General features: G+C 40.5%; 1 protein-coding gene across 5 annotated transcripts in view; it reads left to right on the top strand.

The window, feature by feature from the left end:
* The window catches only part of ARHGAP28 (Rho GTPase activating protein 28), a 215,097-nt gene extending 196,337 nt beyond the window's left edge, over positions 1-18,760 (top strand). For all 5 annotated transcript variants that reach the window (XM_077492486.1, XM_077492485.1, XM_077492482.1 and 2 more), the window contains 4 exons: positions 626-769; positions 4,110-4,237; positions 6,250-6,308; positions 17,917-18,760. In XM_077492486.1, the coding sequence (XP_077348612.1) occupies positions 626-769; positions 4,110-4,237; positions 6,250-6,308; positions 17,917-18,008 (423 nt within the window). In that variant the 3' untranslated portion in view covers positions 18,009-18,760. The remainder of the gene's footprint in view (positions 1-625; positions 770-4,109; positions 4,238-6,249; positions 6,309-17,916) is intronic.
* Positions 18,761-21,310: the final 2,550 nt, after the last annotated feature.

Below are 21,310 nucleotides of genomic sequence, written 5' to 3'. Positions count from 1 at the left end.
TGCAGGAGTTAAGCAGAGGAGGAGCAACAGTCTGCATAGTGATGCAGGAGGAAGATAATAGCAATTAATATATGCACATCACCTCTTCTGGCTCTAACTATGTGCTATTATGTGAAACCTTTAAAGTATGATGGCAATTGAACTATACTATGGGCTTCCCATATACCCTTTTCCCCAACCAAGTTGTACCCCTCAATAAACAAAAACAAAACCAGGAAAAGATTGTTCATTGTCTCTGCAAGTGATAAATGGGAGTCTGGCAGCAGGATGATTTGGTGGATGTTTGTTACTAGTGGCAACTACACCGCTACACGTATAGACTTCAATATTGGTAGTTAAGATTCATGACACATCTTTGAGCCTTCTGGCAACAATTAAACAAAAAAGAGCAGAACAAAGCCTGCTGGAACTTGGGCTCATGAAGTTCAAAACATTTGTAATGCAAAACAGGTTTAGCTTTGCAATCACGTTTATAAAAGTAAGGTTCCACTAATGATCATAGGCCAAGACTGTCAACTAGAATTTTCAGATGAAACAAGGCTGAAAGCAATATTGTTGAAAATCTAAAATCTTTAGAATAATGTTGGAAAATACCTATATAACATAATAAGCTATTTCAATGCAGGTACCATCCTTTCTGATTTCACAAGTTCGGAAAATGAATGAAGCTGCTCTGAACAATAACAAAAAACAGCTTATTTTCGATAAGAGTGTAAGGAAACTTCTAAGGAGGAAGACCATGGAGCGTGAAAGACCAGAAAGGAGAGAGGTATATTTTATGATCCTTCTTGACTATGCTATATGACAGTTAAAGAGCTCCTGTCCCTGAAATATGTGCATATAGGCTTACCTGTAAGTAAAAGTAAAAAAAATAGACTATACAACCACTTTAAGGAGTTTTTTATTCATTCCTTATCCGTAATAAAATTCTAATAAAGGAGATAAAAAATTCCCACCACAAAAAAACAACAAAAAGATGTCTCTATCAATTTCTCAATCATCCATTGAGGGATACAGCTTGAAGATAATTATGCAGCATAGGGCTGTACTGCTGCCTATAGGAGAAATGGACACTAGGCCATAGAAACTGAAGGCCAGCCCTCTAGAAGCTATAACCCCCTCCCACCCACCCAGTTACACTTAGTGACCTCAGGGGAATGGATGTCACCTTCCTCTCTGCTGAATTTTTCACTTGAATTAGACAATTTTCATCAGGTATCGTTAGATTCATGCCAGATCTCAAAAATACTGCAAATCTCTACTGTTAGCCAACAAGTGCATGTTTTCCTTTTTATTATTATTATTATTATTATTATTATTAATAATAATAATAATAATAATAATAATTTTTCTATGGCCCTTTTCTCTCTAGGGACTAAAAGTGCATATGAAATTGGTGCAGTGGCGTTTGCTGAGAAGGATTTTTTAGGTGCTGCTATAAGTCTGAGTGAATATATGTCTTGAGTCTGTTTATAAGTATATCCAGAGGAAGCTTTTCAGACAATGGATGGCAGTGAGTTCCATATTTTGTATGCTGCATGAGAGAAAGCATGAGATTCACAGCTCCAGGTCCATGAGTATTTCTAGGAGGTTGGGTAGCTCCTCCTCAAAAGGAGCTTAATTACCCCTTTAGCATCTAAGTAACATGTCTGTCTCCAAACAGAAGGGCAATCTCCAAACAGAAGGGTAATCACCCTGCAACAAATGAATCCTCTGCTTCTGACATTTTTGCAATGCGTGCAAGGCAAAAATTGGCACAGGAAAAGGTTGTGTATTTTATACTTATTCCTTGAGCACTCATCCCTCTCCTTCTTACGTAGGATGATTTTCTTCTGTTATGCAAGTCTTAGGATAACATGTGCTGGTATCCTGTAGAGCAAGTGTGACCAGATACGTGGAGCTACACAGAGGAGAACAGACTCAAAAATGTAAAAAACAATAATATTTATTGAGCACACAACAAACAAGAGGGTAAGAGGAAATTAAATAAATCAGGGCCAGGAGCAGTAGGTAAAAAAAAGGTTAGAAACTTGGCCAGAATGAAGGTTAAAGTGGTTCTAAAGGCAGAAGATTTTTTTTATCATAATGCATTCCATGCATTAAGATGAAAAACCTTCTGTGTTCAACAGCCCCCACTCATAGCCCCCCCCCCAATACTTACCCGAGCCCTAGCTCAATCCAGTGATGTTGCATGAGAGCCTCGGCTGTCTGGGACTCTCCCTCCTGATTGGCTGAGATACAGCAGAACGTGCCTTTGGCCCCTGCTGCTGTCAATGAAAATTAGTGAGCCATAGAGGAGAGAGAGGAGGTGGGGCCAAGATGCAGCTCCGTGTCTGAATGGACACACAGAGCTGCAGCTCGGCTCAGGTGCCCCCATAGCAAACTGCTTGCTGTAGGGGCACTCAGCAGAGAGGAGGGGCCAGGAGAGCCGTTGAAGGATCTGAGAAGAAGAGGATCTGGGCAGCTCTGTGCAAAACCACTGCACCAAGCAGGTAAGTATAACATATTTGTTATTTTTAAACAAAAAAAAAACAAGACATGGGGGGGGGGGGGGGGCAGGTAAAGTTGGCACAAACAGGAGGTTTACAGTGAGCAGGTACAAGTGGAAGGATCAGTGTCAAGAGTCTGCCCTGTCTGTTCCTCTGTACTTTCTCAACAGACTCTTGTTAATTCACTAATTTGCACTTTAAGGGTTTGCACCTATTGCTCTGCCTTTTTAGCAGCCACTCCAGGTGTGGATCTAAAGCTAGTATTGTCATTTTGGGGGTTGGCCTTCAGTTTCTATATGTCTATTGTCCCTTTCTCCTGTAGCTGTTCGTATAAGCCTATAATGCTTAATTATAATCAAGCTGTGTCCCTCAATGGACTCTAAAGCCCCATACACACTATCAGTTTTTCTGTTGAGTTTTTCCTGCCGATTTACCAAAACCATATAATATGAGGTCAAACCTTAGGAGTTTCAATGTGTATGCAATCAGGCAGGCCCTTGCACTACATGGTTTTGGTAAATCTGAAGGAAAAACTCAGCAGAAAAACTGATAGTGTGTATGGGGCTTTAGAAAATGATTTTACAGTAAGTACAAAAGTCCTATTTTTGGCTAGTGTTCATTTTTAATACATGAAATAGTATTAATAGTGCCCATACTGTGCATCTGAAGAGCAGATACTGCATTGTTATTCCACACCCTGGCATGCTTTTTACATCCTCGTCATAAAATGAAGGCTGTAGTGTGGAGTCTGCAGTGTCTCACAGAGTTCTTTTTGCTTCGCGCTGCAAAGAGGATTCTGCGATTGGAGGAGAAGCTAGTCACATGACATGTTAAAGCGGTGTTTCAGCTGTAAAAAAAAAGTTTTAAAAGTCAGCAGCTAAAAAAAAAGTAGCTGCTGACTTTTAATAAGGAGACTTACCTTTCCAGGGTGCCTGCGATGTCGGCCGCCGAGGCCGACATGTCCCTCGGCTGTCGGGTCCCAGCGCCGCCATTCGTATTAAGGGAAACAGGCAGTGGAGCCTTGCGGCTTCACTTCCCCTTTCCTAGTGCGCATGCGCGAGTCACGCGGCGCTTTGTGAATGGGACGCGCTGTGTTATGGAGCACGCCCCATTACCCAGAAGACCGAAGATCACCGAGGAGCAGGAAGAAGGAAGATTAGGAAGACTGCCTAGCAACAGGGATTTCTGACCAGGTAAAAAAAAAAAAAAAATTTTCAAATGTTTTTATTTTTTATTTTTTTTAATAATATTAATGCTCTTTTTTTTTAGGGTGGCTCTCCACTTTAAGTAACTAGGTTTTTTACCTCCCAACGCAATGCACATTTGTAAAGTAGACATTGCTTTATTTACAAATGTGCTGCTTACCACAATCTAATCCATGGATAAAGGAACAGTAGTTTCAAATGTAGGATCCTTGTAGCCAAAACGAAATATACATCAACACTTTTGGGAGATGGGAATCCTGGTGTACTTTTAGGTGAAGGTGGCTATTTTTAGGCTTTTAGAAAGCTCTCCAGTTGAGGTCAATTTGTGTTTTGTCTATCATCATCGATAAGCCCATGAAAACAAAGGCTGCCTGTGTCACGGTTATTACAGCTCTGTTTTGCTTTTATATTTCAGCACTGTGATGTACCTGAAGGAGTGATAAGAGTTTACGCTCCACTGCACTCAAAAGTTTCCATGGCAATTCAGCTGAACAGTCGGACAAAAGCCAAAGACATCCTGGCACGCTTTCAGTGTGAAAACAGGTGTAAAGAGATGATCATTTCTTGTTTTCCATTCCATTTATTGAAGAACTATTTGAAATGTAGTAGTTTTGTTGAAGCAATTTTATATAGTATGTTGTTTATATAATGTCTTCGTTTTTTTATATCTATATTATCACTACAATATACTACAAGTGACACAATATCAAGCGCTAGTTTTACAGTTTTGCTTTCAAATTGTAAACCTATCCAACAATTCTGTATCAGTAAAAAGTAGACATTGGAAAGCTATGCAAGCTCCAACCTCTTATACTGTATATCGTTGGGCAGCCTGCTGAAGTTCTATACGGTAGTTACATAGTTCCGTTGTTATTCAGGTTGAAAAAAATACACAAGTCCATTAAGTTCTACCCATAAAAAAACCAACATGAATGAATTCATGAATAAATAATTAAATACAAATCTGCATATGAACAACCTAAATCTGCAGTTGATCCAGAGGAAGGCAAAAAAAACTTTTAAAGCATGTACCTATTTGTTCCAACAGGGAAAAAATGTTTTCCTGATTCATTAAGGCAGGGTTATGCCCTGTACACACGGTCAGGGCAGAGCTGACCATTCGGGCACTCGGGCACTGCCCGAGGGCCCCATGCCACTAAGGGGCCCCATCAGGGTTGCCAGGCTCAATAAAACCAGGGGCAGTATGTAAAAATCTGTGTTTTTTTAAAAAAAATCCCAAGATTATAGCTGCCCTGCCTCTCCAGTACCTTTTCAGTGTGTGTATGTGTATTCTGTTTGTGTATACTGTATGTATATTGCGTGTCTGTGTGTGTATACTGTGTGTGTGTATACTGTGTGTGTATATTGTGTGTCTGTGTGTGTATACTGTATGTGTGTGTGTGTGTATACTGTGTGGCCCCATAATCTCCTATTGCCTGGGGCCCCCATAATCTCCTATTGCCCAGGGGCCCCATAATCTTCTCCTATTGCCCGGAGGCCCCATGAGTTGTCAGATTTTTTCCGACGGATTTTGTCCAAAACTGGTGTTGCATACACACGGTCGGGGCTGAAGTGGTTAAAATGTTTAAAACAATCTTTTGTATTCTTCCATAAACTGGAATATCACTTGTGGATTGAATTTTTCTGTGAACTAGGTAAAATATAGAACTCTTTACTTGCTGATTTGAATCTGGATGGGAACACCAAAGATTCATGATGACTGTACAGTGCACCTTGTCTTAGAAACCACTCAGATGTTACCTTGCATTGGTTTAGAGCAGCCATGTTAATAAGGAATAGCTGGTATGGGTTATCGTACTTTTTATTTATTGCTCATCATGCCAGATAGTCTGTGTGCATTTTCATCCCCAACAAAAGCTAGATCTGTTGTTAACATCTTTAATTTTTAATGTTATATCCAAATTAATTTAAACAATATGAATATATTGTAATTGCTCTATTAAAACCGTGTAGTGCACAGGAATAATAATACTATTTTATTCTACTAAAACGAAAATGTTGACAGAAGCTAGATGAGTATCATTTCTTACTGAATGATATTCTGCCTTTCTGCTGTGCTGCTGTATCAAAGGTCAAACCTCTTCTCTGGCTGACTGTATGAAAGCCTATCAATCACACAACATGCTTCTGTGATCTGAATCACATGAAAATATAGCTGGGGCTGCCACATTGAAGTAACTTTCCTCTAGAGACCCTTTTCACTTATTTGCCCGCATTTCCTGCCACAATATTGTCATTAACATCTGCATTTGCCATTTTGTTAATTTACGAAGGCTCTTTGTTGAAGGGCAAATTCTTGATAGTAATAAGAAGTAACCAAACAATTTTGCAGCAGAACATGTGGTTAGAACGCTGGAACTAATTAGTAGTGCCCACTGGAGAATACAGCTTAAAGAAGACAGCAGCAGCTGGGTACAAGACATTTTAGACAATAAGCTGCTTTTACTTATTTAGTGTGCAAGAAAGCAACAAAGTCTTCTCTCCATCAGAGTGATACATTTATTTATGTATTTTTTTTCTTCTTGCATTTCCAGTCATGGAACATCGGAAAAATCGCAAATCCAAAGTTTATATGAAATAGGGGGAAACATAGGTAAGCTTCCAAGCTTTTCTGAAATTGTAAGATTAAATATATGATAATATTTTTTTTATCATCAATGTAAGTACAACCCCTGCTTAAAAGAACAATGGAGTTGGGACCGCAGGCCACACCCGCCCCCGACTTATTCCCCCCCGATACAACCATACAGTCTAATAACACAAACAAACAGTGTTTGGCAGAAAATGGCCGTGACACTTTATTGGTTTACAAATTCATAACCATAACAATATTAATCCAAACTTTGGGTGAAATAAAAACATAGCCGGCTTTTGCCCAGTTTTCAGAACTCAGGCAGCTTAAACTTTATTAACCCAAAAAAATGTCCCCAACAGCCGGACTTGTGAAACAAGCCCAGCCTACCCCACATTCGTGGCCATCTCATTTTTGCAGCCCTAGATTGAAAATATCAGCACCTACATCCAAAAGGTGGACCCTGTCTTGCCTATACAACCCCAGGATCCCCCCCTCCAGATCCACGTGCCAGTACGTAAAACCACCTAACAGCAGCATGTACGTAGCCATAGCCCGATTGACCCACTTCCTAATTTTTTCCATCACTCTTTGCAACGGGGAAGACAGAAAAGCGGGAACTATCTTGCTATCTTGGAAAATGCAACGGTTGTATCAGGGGAAGCCAGATGAAAGCGGTACAGAGCTCTCTTTATCAAAAACAACAGATCCAAAGTACGAGTGTCATTACCTCCAAATGGATTATCAGTATCAAGGGTGTCGGCCAAATCTGATACAGGTGAGACAACAGAAAATAACGTTGGCCCACTTCAGCCCTCTCACTCCCCTCCAGTACAAAGCAAAAGATTCAGGCTGTAAGGATAAATTAACCCAGTACCTGCGTTGAGCTGCACACTTCCATACCCAGTATACATACAAGTGGCCCAGGATCCATACGCAATGCTGAAAATCTACAAAATCAAAAGGAAAAGGTTAGGTCTGATATATCTTTTAAAACAATCGGACCTCTATCTACCCATACCCAGGCAGCGCTTAAGGACATATGAAAATTGATACTTAGTGAGAGGAGATAGATTTAAATGAATGAAAAACTAGCACGACCCAAATAGACATATGGCCAAGAAACCCGACACCGGGCACACCAAAAGGTCACTACAAGCTGGTCCCAATTGGTTGGTTTTTGACCTCCTCAGAAAAAGGCATACACAACTTTGGTCAACTACAACATGCTCTGCTAGGATTCCCAAAGGACTACCTTTGGACATTGGAAGTAATTTAGGAACCCAAAAAGCCCCAAAATAAGACAACACAAAAGCTGCTTTAAACAGCAAAGCCTCATAACTGGTAAAGCAGACAAAAGATGTTGCTTCACAAAGTGAAGAATATTAAAAGAAATTGTCCGTCTGCCATCCAGGGCAAAGTTTCCCTTCTTGTACCCCTGCAATGCCTGCTTCACAGTAAAAAAACTAGAGCAAGGCGGAGATCGCCTTAGGCTAAAGGAAAAGGATACCCTGGCCAGGGTCTTTGACAGAAGACCATATGAAGGTTGCCCATCAAAAAAGCCAAAAAAGCCAGAACAGCCTGCTCAGTTGGGGCATCCAAAGCAAAACCAGCATTGACAGCAAAATGTATCCACTTCCTCCAAGTGGCGGAGTAATCCACCCAGGTATGTGGAGCGACTGAGTGTCCATTGATATCAATAACCAGCGTTAAATCAGATCCCAAAGGTACAATGGGCACTGCTTCCCTTCCTCTTCCGCCCCAGGAAGCAATTGGTGAAACCGCTGCATCTGGAAATGGGAAAGAGATTCAGCTACGATATTCAACGCTCCTGGCGTGTACTTGGCCTTAATCCAGATATTAAATTTCAAACATTAAAAAAAACAAATGCTGCAAGATCTTGATGACATATAAAGAGCTAGAAGAAAGGCAGTTGACAACAAAAAGAACACCTTTATTGCCAGTTTCAACCAGAATCTGTGTGTTTGCAAAGAACTGTCCCCACCTCTACTGATATCGGAAAGAGCTCTAACAGCACAATGTTTCGAGTTGTCCTTTTCCGAATCCAAGATGCCTGCCACGCCCCACAACTCCAATGCGATTCCCAGATAGCTGCAAAACATTTCAAACCCGCCATGTCCGTAAATAAGCGGAAGTCTGGGGGCAAACGGGGACTTTAAAACCGAAGTAGAAAGATATAGATGTCGAGAGAAAATCCTACCCACCAGCATTATCTTACAAGTGAAAGCCAAGAGGTCCAACAGTGACTGCATCTCTTTCAACAAAACCTTCCGTCTCCTTAAAAAGAAAGCAATGAGGTTCCTAATTTTTTCAATCTTCGCCTGCAGCAGACTAAATTCCCTAGCCTCAGTATCAATCAAAATACCTAAGAAGTCCATCGAAGTCTTCTCCTTAGCCAGAGGAACACCAAAATGGTCCGCAATAACGCTAAATAATTGTAGCAGCCTCAAACACACGTCAGATTTTGCCGGACCTATAAATAAAAAGTCGTCCAGGTAATGCACTGTTGAGTCCTGCCTGGATTCAAAAAGCATAACCCAATGCAAAAAAGTAGAAAACATCTTAAAGTACGTACAGGACAAGGAACATCTCATAGGGAGGCATTTAAAAAAAAAAAACGATCTTCAAAATAAAATTCTAACAAACTGATGGGGAGATTGGCAAAAGCCTGAAAGCCAACTTGATGTCGGCTTTGGCCAGCAAGGCCCCCCTTCTAACTTAACTTTAACGACTGCCTCCTCAAAAGTTATGTTATTGACCAAACACAGAGCCTCATCAATATCGTCATTCAATGAACCCCTTTTGGGAAAGAGAGATGTTGAATTAATAGAAAGGTATTCGGTTCCCTCTTAGGAACCACACCTATCGGAGAGATAAGGAAATCTTCAAATGGTGGAGAATGAAAAGGACCTGCCATGCAACCCTCCGCAATCTCCTTCAAAACTTTCTCCTGCACCATATCCGGAAATCGTTGAACCAACTAAATTGTCTACAATAGTGCACCACGCTCAAGAAGGACGGCAGAGGAAAACCGACTGAAAATCCTTCAAGAATCAAAACCTCTTTACCACTGTTTGGGTAGAGGTCCAGCCAGGGGCGCATATCTTCCAGCCTCACTGGTGTGCAGGCTTTTGGTAAAAATATACTGCTGTGGCTGGGACTGAGCTATGTGGATGTGGCCCCGCACAGAAGGAGCATTCATATCTGTATTTACAAGCTGTATTAAAATGGTACAGGAAAAACAGCAGGGACAGAAATGCCAGCAGCAGAGAGAGCAGTAGCAATACTGGACAGATATCCCATAATATCAGGAAACACATTATGCAAAGACAACTCACACTGCCCAGCTGGTAACGGCGTCCCTGCAGGAGCTTGTTGACCCGGCTGTGAGCAGGTCCTCTTCTGTCCTGACCGCCTCCTGGGCACTGCACACATGCCGTCCTCTTTTTCTCCTCCTGCTCAGCGAGAACAATCCTCTTCTCCCCCTCCCACCGACAGACACTCGGGGGTCATGATCCGCCTCATTCTTCTCTGCACTCTCATTGGTGCACATTGTAGTTGCTGCTCCTCCTCCTCTGCCACCCGTTCGAGGCTAACATTCTGGCTCTTCTCTTCAGCCTGAGCTAGAGCCAGGCAGCAGCGCAGCCAGGCCTCACCCCTGCGGCTCTCCATCTTCTCCATAAACACGCAGACAAAGTCATCCATATTCTGCAGGTGGTCTGTCCCCTGGGGAGGGAGGGAGGGAGGGAGCTCTTTCACTCGTGGTCCTGGCTGCTGCAAGAGAAAGAGGAGACACTCTGCAGCCCTTTTAAGGGAAACTCCAGAACATTCTCTGAAATCTCATTGGACCTTCCTTCACATATTTAAAGGGATAGTACACCACCATTAACATACCATACATCTCATTAACCATTTAAACAGACAGGGCTGGGCGACGCCATCCCAAAAAAGTGAACAGAACAAACTTGTTTCTTGTTTGTCCCAAGAAAGTGGGCTCAAATGATGCACCCCCTTTTTACAATCTGTAAGTCCAATATACTCTTTTAACAGTACTGCAGCAAAAGTATTTGTGTTGTTGAATATCTCATGTCATTGTACAATCCAGACTGATTAATAAGTCATTGTTCGAAATAAGGGTCTCTCTGTAAAAAAATGTGCCTGGTTAAAATGCTATGCTGAGGTGTCCGTATCTGTTAAAAATAAAGTACTACCACTTATGCAGTGACTGGTGAAGACCAGAAGCTGAGGATGCATCAGGTAAGGGATGACACTCAGACTTAGCACTGCATTGAGAATGATTCCCTTCCCACCTAGCAGTGCCTAGGTTCTAACTTCTCCAGTAGAGGAACCATAGTAAGTGTACATTTGCCACATCAACAATGCTTTTTTATAAAGTTCTTTCTAAACATCAACTACTCTTTTGGTAAAATAATACTTTTCTAAGATTCATTTTGAACTTTCCTCCTGCTAGTTTGAGGTCGTTTGAGGTTCTTGATCTTAGCTTCGTATTGAAAACACTGCCCTCCTAAATCTTATTCACACTAGGCCAAGATTTTCAATATGAAGCTAAGATTGAGTGATAATGTTAACCCATTAAATAATATTTCATATTTAGAAACTAATTGAAATTAAATACCACCTAACAAATATAAAACCAGTGCAAGGGTTTTTGATTGGCTGAACTATTTCTGAATTAGATGAACAGAACGAACACCTACCTATAGAGGTGGAGTCTGTAACTTTCTGATATTTGAGGCAGTCTAATGCTGCGTACACACGACTGGACTTTCCGGCAGACTAGATCTGACAGTCTTCCCGACGGACTTTCGGTAGAGTTCAGACGGACTTTCCAAACGAACGGACTTGGCCACACACGAATGGACTAAGTCTGTTCGAAAGTCCATTCATTTTGAACGTGATGACATAAGACGGGACTAAACAAGGAAGTTCATTAACCAGTAGCCAATATCTGCCCTTGCGTCGTATTTCGTCCGTCGGACTAGCACACAGACGAACGGTTTTCCCGATTTTAGTCCATCGTAATTCAGTCCGTCGGATAGATTTAAAACATGTTCTATTTCTAGTTCCGTCAGATTTATTTTTTTTAAAACGATTGGACTAGCCCACACACGATCAGATTGTCTGACGGACTGATCCCGCCGAACCTAGTCTCCTGGAAAGTCTGGTCGTGTGTACGCGGCATAAGACTCTAAGCCAGGCTTATAGGTGATATTCAATAAGGAAATATGATTTAAATTGTGTATTTTCCAGCAATGGATTTTATTTAAAACTTTTTACACATAAAAAAAGAAACATGCAGCTTAAAGTAGAACTATAGGCAAAACTTTTAAAAAAAACTTTTGGATAGATTAAGAGAAGGTCAGCATTTTTTTTTCTTTTCTTCTTTTTGCCACCTTGTGTCCCGTTGGGGAAGCTTATCTTCACTTCCTGTCCAACAGGATAAACAGAAATTGAGAGAAAGTCCCTGAAAATTAGGGGAATTCATTGGGGACACTCAGGACACCAGAACTAGTGTCCCGATTGGAAAATGTCCCCTCTATTACTTTTCTGGGGACAACCCAAAATTTGGAATTTTCTTTTACTTTCACTTTCAATGATAACAGTAAACAGAACAAATAGGCACACACAGGAATAAAAATATTATAAATACCTAACTAAAAATAAAATGTTACCTTAAGTTGTATTTTAAGGGTTTAACACTGTAAATATTATATAGCAATCAAGTATCCTCATGTCCCATTCTTTTGAAATATTTTTCCTACCGATGCCCTTTCCTGTTTCTGTTTAATAATAGCAGTGTCCAGAATTTTGGACCTTTTTCAAGCAAAGCAAAGTGAGCTGCGATTATCCAGGAGCCAGCACATCTGCAGCATTGAGATGATGAATTATTCTTTAAATAACTAGTTGATATTACAGCTTATGTCTATGTGTTCTACAGTTTTTGTACCTCCTGTGCCTGTAAGGAGAAAAACACAGAGGCTACCATTGCTAATCACTTGAAAACATTGCTTGCATGGCTCATTCTGGCCTCCATACTTTATAAGTAACAGACAGAAAACAAGTATATATTACGTGCTAAAAAAAGAAGAGAGAGAGAGCGCACCAGCCTTGTGCATTACCCAAGAGGTTTCTTTAATAGTAGATAAAAGGAAGTATACTCACAAAAAAATAAGTTATAAAAGCATATCGGAGTCCATAGTAGACGCAAAGCAACCAGGTCACCAAGACTGTTTCCAGCAAACTGGAGGACCCACTATATCAAGTGATGTCAGAATGCATCTCCTGCATAGTTCTAGTCAGTAGCTCAGGAAGTATTAAAACTTATAAGTCCATAAAAAAAAACATGAAACTAGTATTTTGGTAGGGCATTAGGATTAGTAACCCCTATTGTTCCCTCACTTTATTAACTACTACAGGCAGTAAACATAATTAAGCAAGCTACTAATATGGTCCAGACACATTACCACCCAACTAACTTTAAAGGGGTGGTAAACCTTTGTGTTTTTTCACCTTAATTCATCCTTATGCAATAAGGTGAAAAAAACCCTGTCAGTGACTGACCCCCACAGCCCCTCCCTTTTACTTACCTGAGCCCTCAAACCTGACCCGGCAGGGACGCAATGCATTTCTGCCCAGGTTTCTTGGCCCTTGATTGGATAGATTGATAGCAGTGCAGCCATTGGCTCCTGCTGCTGTCAGTCAAATCCAATGACGCGAGCACCGGGGGCTAGGGCCGAGACCTGCATTTGGTCTTTATGGAGGCCGAATGCTGGACTCGGGAGCACACCTACAAGGTAACCCCCTCGGGGAAGCGCTTCTCCAAGGGGGTTATCAGATGTAGGGATGAACCGGCTTACAACCCCAAAGGGGTTGTAAACCTTTGGGTTTTTTTCACCTTAATGCATCCTTATGCATTAAGGTGAAAAAACACCTGTCAGTGACTGACCCCCCCAGCCCCTCCCTTTTACTTCCCTGAGCCCTCGAACTTGACCCGGCGGGGACACGATGTCTCTCTGCTCTGGTTTCTCGGCTCTTGATTGGATAGATTGATAGCAGAGCAGCCATTGGCTCCTGATGCTATCAAACAAATCCAATGACGCAAGCGCCGGGTGCTGGGGCCGAGACCTGCATTCGGTCTTTATGGATGCCAAATGCTGGACTTGGGAGCAGGCCCACAAGGTAATCCCCTCAGGAAAGCAATTCTCCAAGGGGGTTATCAGATGTGGGGAAGAACCACGAGAGCCGCCAGGGGACCCAAGAAGAGCAGGTTCGGGGCCACTCTGTGCAAAACGAGCTGCACAGTGGAGGTAAGTATGATATGTTTGTTATAAATCCACACCAGTGAATTAAAAAATATTAAAGATGATAGACCCAGTCCAGTGAACATGAATTACTAAATGTTACTACACTGTGCAAGCCCTGCCCCGAGCATACAGAAAATAGAGAAAATTAATTAATAGTTTGTATCAAAATTAATTAACACAAATTATTATATAGTGCATATCACCAGATGAATAGTGATAACAAATATATACGATCTGTTGAAAAAAATATCCTGTGACTAAATATTATTCAACACTAAAAAATAAATAAACAAGTAACGAGAATCAAATGAATTGTTTCAAGTTCTATCAAACAATGTCCACTTCCTAAAAACATTGTTACCAACACCACTGTGAAAAGCTCCTGAGAATATAATGTATCCCAGTAAAATCATAGTCCATACGTTGAATCTTCAGATCATAATCCAAATAATGGAATAGTGAAAAAAACGTTTAACCAGTGTCTCTTGAATAAACAGCAGATTACATCTACACTCCTCCACCACACCGCTCTAGATGTGACTCCTCTCCCCTTATGTGAATACACTCACCCGCTGTATATGCCTCACACTTTCGTGTTTGGCTGGATGTGCTTTTTCCCTTTACAGGGTTTAAATGGGGTATCCAGGTTTCCACTCCAGAATGCAGGGCTAGTACCATGGCTGTTCTCATAGACGCCACGGATGTTTCCATAGGTGTCACGGCTGTTCCCATAGATACTCTCATGCAACAAAGAAAAGATTTGCTTCCATAGCGTGATACAGTATATAACTTTTTAATCACACATAAAAATCTCTCACATTGCACTCACATCAAAGGATGAATAAACACGCCAAATATAAAAATTCACAGCACTCTTGAGTAACCCATACTGAAGCATAGGTGGTCACGGCGGACCCAGGATATGCGGGAATAATGGATAGTCTCTCACGCTCCTTAACTGTACCGCCGCTTTACAGGGATCAATGTAAGATGTTCAGCATCCTATATGTATCTCTCTCATTCGCCTAGTAGCCAAAATCCGACATGTTTCGTCATAAAATTGACTTAATCATGGACCTCTGATGGTACTAGCCCTGCATTCTGGAGTGGAAACCTGGATACCCCATTTAAACCCTGTAAAGGGAAAAAGCACATCCAGCCAAACACGAAAGTGTGAGGCATATACAGCGGGTGAGTGTATTCACATAAGGGGAGAGGAGTCACATCTAGAGCGGTGTGGTGGAGAAGTGTAGATGTAATCTGCTGTTTATTCAAGAGACACTGGTTAAACGTTTTTTTCACTATTCCATTATTTGGATTATGATCTGAAGATTCAACGTATGGACTATGATTTTACTGGGATACATTATATTCTCAGGAGCTTTTCACAGTGGTGTTGGTAACAATGTTTTTAGGAAGTGGACATTGTTTGATAGAACTTGAAACAATTCATTTGATTCTCGTTACTTGTTTATTTATTTTTTAGTGTTGAATAATATTTAGTCACAGGATATTTTTTTCAACAGATCGTATATATTTGTTATCACTATTCATCTGGTGATATGCACTATATAATAATTTGTGTTAATTAATTTTGATACAGACTATTAATTAATTTTCTCTATTTTCTGTATGCTCGGGGCAGGGCTTGCACAGTGTAGTAACATTTAGTAATTCATGTTCACTGGACTGGGTCTATCATCTTTAATATATTTTTTAATTCACTGGTGTGGATTTATATTCAGCGCTGCTTTTTCTATTGTTTAGATAAGGAATATTGTACACATTTTGTTTTTTTTTAAGTGGCGGCTTAGTTTATAGTGTTTTGTTTAGCGCAGTGGTGATACACAATAGATGGGGGGAAAGAGTAAGTGTGTCCTTGTTTTACATGATATGTTTGTTATTTAAAAAAAAAAAAATTACCTTTACAATCACTTTAATTGGAAATGAAAGAAAATATTCCACCGACCCCCCTGTAGGCCCTCAGTAGGCCTTTAGATGGTACTGTATAATTTTACCTCCTATACCCCGAATAAATATTTATTCTGCATAGAATATTTCTATATATATAAAAAAAAGAAAGACACTTTGATAGATGGCATTAGGAATCCCTGGGCTACAGACACAAGGTTGGCATTAGGTGTTGGCAGAACTCTGCCTGAGAATATTACACAGTGAAGTGACTTGGATTACTGAAGCAATGGTAGAACAAAAAACACAAATGCCCGAGGCAGTGCAGTTGTGTCTCTAAGCTGCTGCGTGTTATTTTTATCCTAAATGTTCAAGTTTGTCAGAAAAGTACCCATAAGTATTCTTATACTGATTTTCCCTGGGACATGTCATAGATTTTGTTTGTGTCCAGGCACAGATGATCTGTATACCAATTTTTCTATTTATTAGTTGCTGTTTTATATGAAATAGCTGTCTTATTTAGGTATATTTGTGGCTTAAAGTTAATTTGACTTACGAAACAGTGATGTTTTGTGTTATATGCAGACCTCATCTCTTAACATTACAGTTAATTAGCGAGAACAAATACAGCATTAGATTTCCTGCCATTAGACCTCCTTAATAGTGTCCGCATGAGGATCTGTTTATGACACCCCACCACGTCTGAAAAAAAATGTAAACCCGCAAAGGAAAATGTTAGTTGAACCCTGAAAGATGAATGATTGGTTGTTGTGGTGCAACACAATAGTTATTATTTAGAACTGTACTGTTCCACCATTAGACAAACACTGAAGTCAATGAGGTAAGGATTTCCCATCACTTTTTCTTGGTTCATAACTGCCATTAGTGCTTCTATTTGCTCTATAACTATATAAAAACAATTTTACATCTGAGAGTGCTCTAGTTTAAGTTGTGAGCTAGGACCTTGTGGCATCTATTGGAGAGATTCACACTAATTTCCTGTCCTGGCAACTCCAAGAACCTGTTTCCACACTCTAAAGTGCATTCATCCTATTTTCCTTTAAAGTTTTAAACAATCAGCTGGGCGTTGGTGACAGTAATACTCTTCAGTGGATTTTCTTCAGTAGTTTTACATAGAGCAGCTCATAATCTCTTCTACTGGGTTCCGCCTGCCGGCACTCTTGGCTCCTCCTCTTTTTTTTGTCTGCCCCCATAGTAAACCACTTACTATGGGGGCAGACATTCAGACTCGATCCTGAGCTGGGCTGTGTGCGTCTATTGGCACACACATTGCTTCTTAGCCCTGCCCCCTGTTCTCTGCTCACAGGACTTAATTGACAGCAGCAGGAGCCAATGGTCTCTAAGCCTTTGTGAGCAGAGAAAGAGGAGAGAGCCTCTGGAGATGGGCACAGTGCTGGCTCGAGACAGGACAAGTAAGTATAAAAGGGGGTGAGAGGGCCATACCAACACTGATTGCGTTGAATGCATTATGATAAAAAATGTTCAGGCTTTAGAACCACTTTAATGATTACAGAGTTACATTTATTTGTGTCTTTTAAAGTGGTTGTAAACTCTCCACCACAACTTTGTCCCATGTAAATCAGCATAAAAAAACCCTAATGATCACTGCTTGTAGATATCTCCTTACTTGCTTAGTATTGTTTTTGTTCTTTAGAATGACATCACTGAGCATGCCCAGATCTCCCCTGATTTACGGCACACTCTCTATGTGCTTATCTATCTGTTATCAGGACTTCCTACCACTGATATCCCAGGAGGCTGCAGAATTATTCAGAGCTTTTTCCTACACACCATGTGACCATGTGACATCACATGCAGTGTAAACCCGGCCATTACTGCAGTCTTATCAGCTTAAGTTGATAAGACCTGACAAAGGCAAACATTGGACAATCAGCACAAGTAAATACTATGAAATAAAACAAGTCAGCTATGAGCAGGGAAGCAGGGTTGCCATAGAAACATTGGATTGAGAAGGAGGCTTGGTTAACAGTACAGGAAGTGCTCAATGTAAGGACAGAAATACACTCCACTGTGGACTCAGAAAACAATACTTAAGATGGCGCTGCCTAACCCCTGGAAACAAGTTTTTTAAAGTTTCTTTAAACAGTAAGTAATATGCGATTTGGGCTGGATTACAGTGGCTATAGTTTTATAATTATTTATTATAATGGACTAAATGAAAAGAAGCATCTGACTATATCTAATCAATTTCTGTTCTATCCAAATTTCATATTAAGATTTATTTATATGTATTAGACTTTAGACTTGTGCATCAAGATTGTAATAAAAAATATTAAGTAAATATGATTTTGTTTTTTGCTGATTATATCATTCGTTATTTGTCACTGCAGGAGAACATTGCTTGGACCCAGATACCTATATGCTGGATGTATATCATGTAAACCCTCATGCAGAATGGATTTTAAGGCCCAAAACAAGCTGAAATCAGTGTATATTTACAACCATCACTTTCACCAAACAACTGCACTTATGGAACGTATTGGAATGAATGCAGTCTAGATGCTGCTCAGACCAGCTATCCTCTGACTGTTGGAATATACTGACATTTGGGTACTATGAAGTGTGAACACTAGCTTTGTGGAAAAAGCCTGTGGATTTTGAATGAATGCGTTTTTAGTGAAATATAATTTATGAAAACTTTGTATTCTTTTTTTGTATGGGAAGTACAAACACTACCAAGAAGCTGCCAAGTTATGGGATTCCCAGTCCTTGCCACGTTATCCTTCTACAAGTATTATTACGGACACAGATGTGGTGTTGACATCTGGATACCTCCTTTCTGCTGGACAGACTTGAAACACAGAGCCCTCTAATAAAGGGGAGCATTGTTTCTTTTAGGTGCATTTTTAATAAGGAATGTGTATGGTGACGTGAATGCTTTTACTCAGCATCAGAACTTAATTGTGTAACCATTTGTATATGAACCACTATGTTTGTACAGTTACTTTTTTATATATCTATTTGTAGATATATGGCACTGCTTTTGTATTTGAAATATTTCTTGTTTGAAGTATATGTAAACCATCTGTCATTGTCTCAGTATTCACTTTTAATAATTTGTTTTGACTCTTATAATGGTAGGTGCCTGTTACATCTTGTATTATTTTGTACGTGAGCATTTGTGCTAGTGGAAACCATGTGAATGAAAAAAAATCATGACATTTTGTGAACTGATCAGTCTGTTCTAGGTTATTGAATTCTGCAGAATTCATGATTGTGACAAGAATGGACAATCATTGTAAGGTTCTTCATTGTGGTAAAAACAGAATTTATGTTAGCTAAAAAAATTCTGTTACTCTAAGGCCGCGTACACACGGGCGGACTGTTCACCCAACTTTGTCCGTCCAACAGTTTCGGCAAACAGTCCGCTCAAAATTAGCATGGACGGACATGGCCACACACGACGAACGAACAGTTTGCTGAAACCGTGCGCGATGACGTGAACGGCACGTACGATGGGACGAAAAATACGACGTCCTATACACTGCATTATAGCTTTCGGCGTGAAAATCCTTTCTGAGCATGCGCGCAACTTTGTTTGACGAACAAGCCTACACACGAGCGGACTGTTCGCTGAAACAAGGTTTCAGCGGACAGTTTTTCGGAATTTCCGAAAAACCTTGTCCGTCCAACTGTCCGCTGAAACTGTCCGCTGAAAGCCCACACACGAGCGGACTGTCCGCCCAAACACTGTTCAGCGGACAAAGTTGGGCGAACAGTCCGCCCGTGTGTACGCGGCCTTACTTGTTGAAGTATATCTAAACCTGAAACCAAGCAATGAAATATATTGCAGCTTACTAGTCCTTGGGGTGGTGGCTGCATTCGTTTTTCTTCTTTTTCAGGTTTTTTTTTTCATTTTATCTTTATGTGGCAATCCTGCAAAATGACACACTTCCTGTCCCCGGGTGGCTACATCACTCCGTGATTGTCATCCTAGGCTGCTGTTTCCGATATAAGCTTCAAACTTGTCTGTATCTCTTTATCTCTATTACATGGGGGGTAGGGCAATTGGTAGTTTACAATAGATAGCTAGGAAGGAAGATATTATTCAGGAAGTGACAAGGGCACTGCATTTCTGCCAAGATCAACAGGTATTTTTTGTATTTGCTGAAAAGGTTAATAGCTTGGAAGCTAATGCTGCTGCCTTATATAAAAAATGTAAGCTGCAATATATTGCATTTTTGTTCTTGAATTTAGTTATGCTTTAAGACACAGTGTGGCGCACAAAGTACAGTAATGTCTACCAATCAGAATCATTCTGAAAGATCAGTTACTATTGCTCCTTGCACTACCAAATTAACCCCTTCAGCCCCGGAAGATTCTACCCCCTTCCTCACCAGAGCACTTTTTGCAATTCGGCACTGTGTCGATTTAACTGACAATTGCGCAAGCGTGTGACGTTGCACCCAAACAAAATTGACATCCTTTTTTTCCCCACAAATAGAGCTTTCTTCTGGTGGTATTTGATTACCTCAGCGATTTTTATTTTTTGCACTATAAACAAAAAAAGAGCGACAATTTAGAAAAAACACATTATTTTTTAACTTTTTACTATAATAAATATCCCCCAAAAATATATAAAAAAACTTTTTTTTCCCTCAGTTTAGGCCAATATGTATTCTTCTACATATTTTTGGTAAAAAAAATCGCAATAAGTGTAGATTGATTGGTTTGTGCAAAAGTTATTGTGTCTAGAAAATAGGGGATAGATTTATAGCATTTTTATTATTCTTTTTTTTTTTTTTTACTAGTATTGGCGGTGATCTTTTTATCATGACTGCGACATTATGGTGGGCACGTTGGTTAAGTTTGACACATTTTTGAGACCATTGGCATTAATACAGTGATCAGTGCGATTAAAAATGCATTGATTACTGTGAAAATGTCACTGGCAGTGAAGGGGTTAACACTAGGGGGCAGTGAAGGAGTTAAGTGTGTCCTAGTTTGTGTTCTAACTGAAGGGGAATGGGGACTGTGCAGGGAAGATAATAGATCGTCTGTTCATACTCTGTATGAACAGACGATCTGTCAGTTCTCCCCGCAGAGAACCAGAAACTGTGTGTTTACACACACAGTTTTGGGTTCTCTGTGACTCAGCGGTGATCGCGGGAGCCCTAGTGGCCACAGGGCGAAGAGACGTTACATAACGTCGTTTTGCCCAGCCGAGCCATTCCGCCACAGTACAGCTGCGGCAGCTGGTCGGCATGTGGTTATATTGGACCTTAAAAACTCTGAATTCATAAATTCTTATTTTTATTATTTATTTGCTGAGAAAGCACTTTGAAAAACACCCCCTAGCATTTCTAGCTGTGGTCATCTTGGGTAAGGGCAGATGATTCATGTAGCATTTATTTCAAAGAATCCATTTGCCCTTAGTGCAAGCACACAGACAGGAGGGTGGGTGTGCTTTACAAGAAGATAGCAACCACCCAATGTATAAGTAGTGTTTGCAGGAAGGTGCACATTAAAGGGCAATGCTCATCACAAACAAACAAAAAATTTCTTAACACACTTACCAGCTAGCCTGCAAAAAACAAAACTACTGTATATACTCGAGTATAGGCCGACCCGAGTATAAGCCGAGGCCCCCAATTTACCCCAAAAAAACTGGGAAACTTATTGACTCGTGTATAAGCCGAGGGTGAGACATCCCTGTGTCCCGTCCATCCCTGTGTCCATTCCTGTGTCCCGTCCGTCCCTGTGTCCATCCCTGTGTCCCGTCCA

Source organism: Lithobates pipiens, unplaced genomic scaffold (genome assembly GCF_037356315.1).
Source record: "Lithobates pipiens isolate NorthernLeopardFrog02 unplaced genomic scaffold, aLitPip1_a1.2 Scaffold_19, whole genome shotgun sequence".
NCBI lineage: Eukaryota > Metazoa > Chordata > Amphibia > Anura > Ranidae > Lithobates > Lithobates pipiens.
Note: the sequence above shows the minus strand (reverse complement) of the source record. Positions and strands in the feature narration are given on the sequence as shown.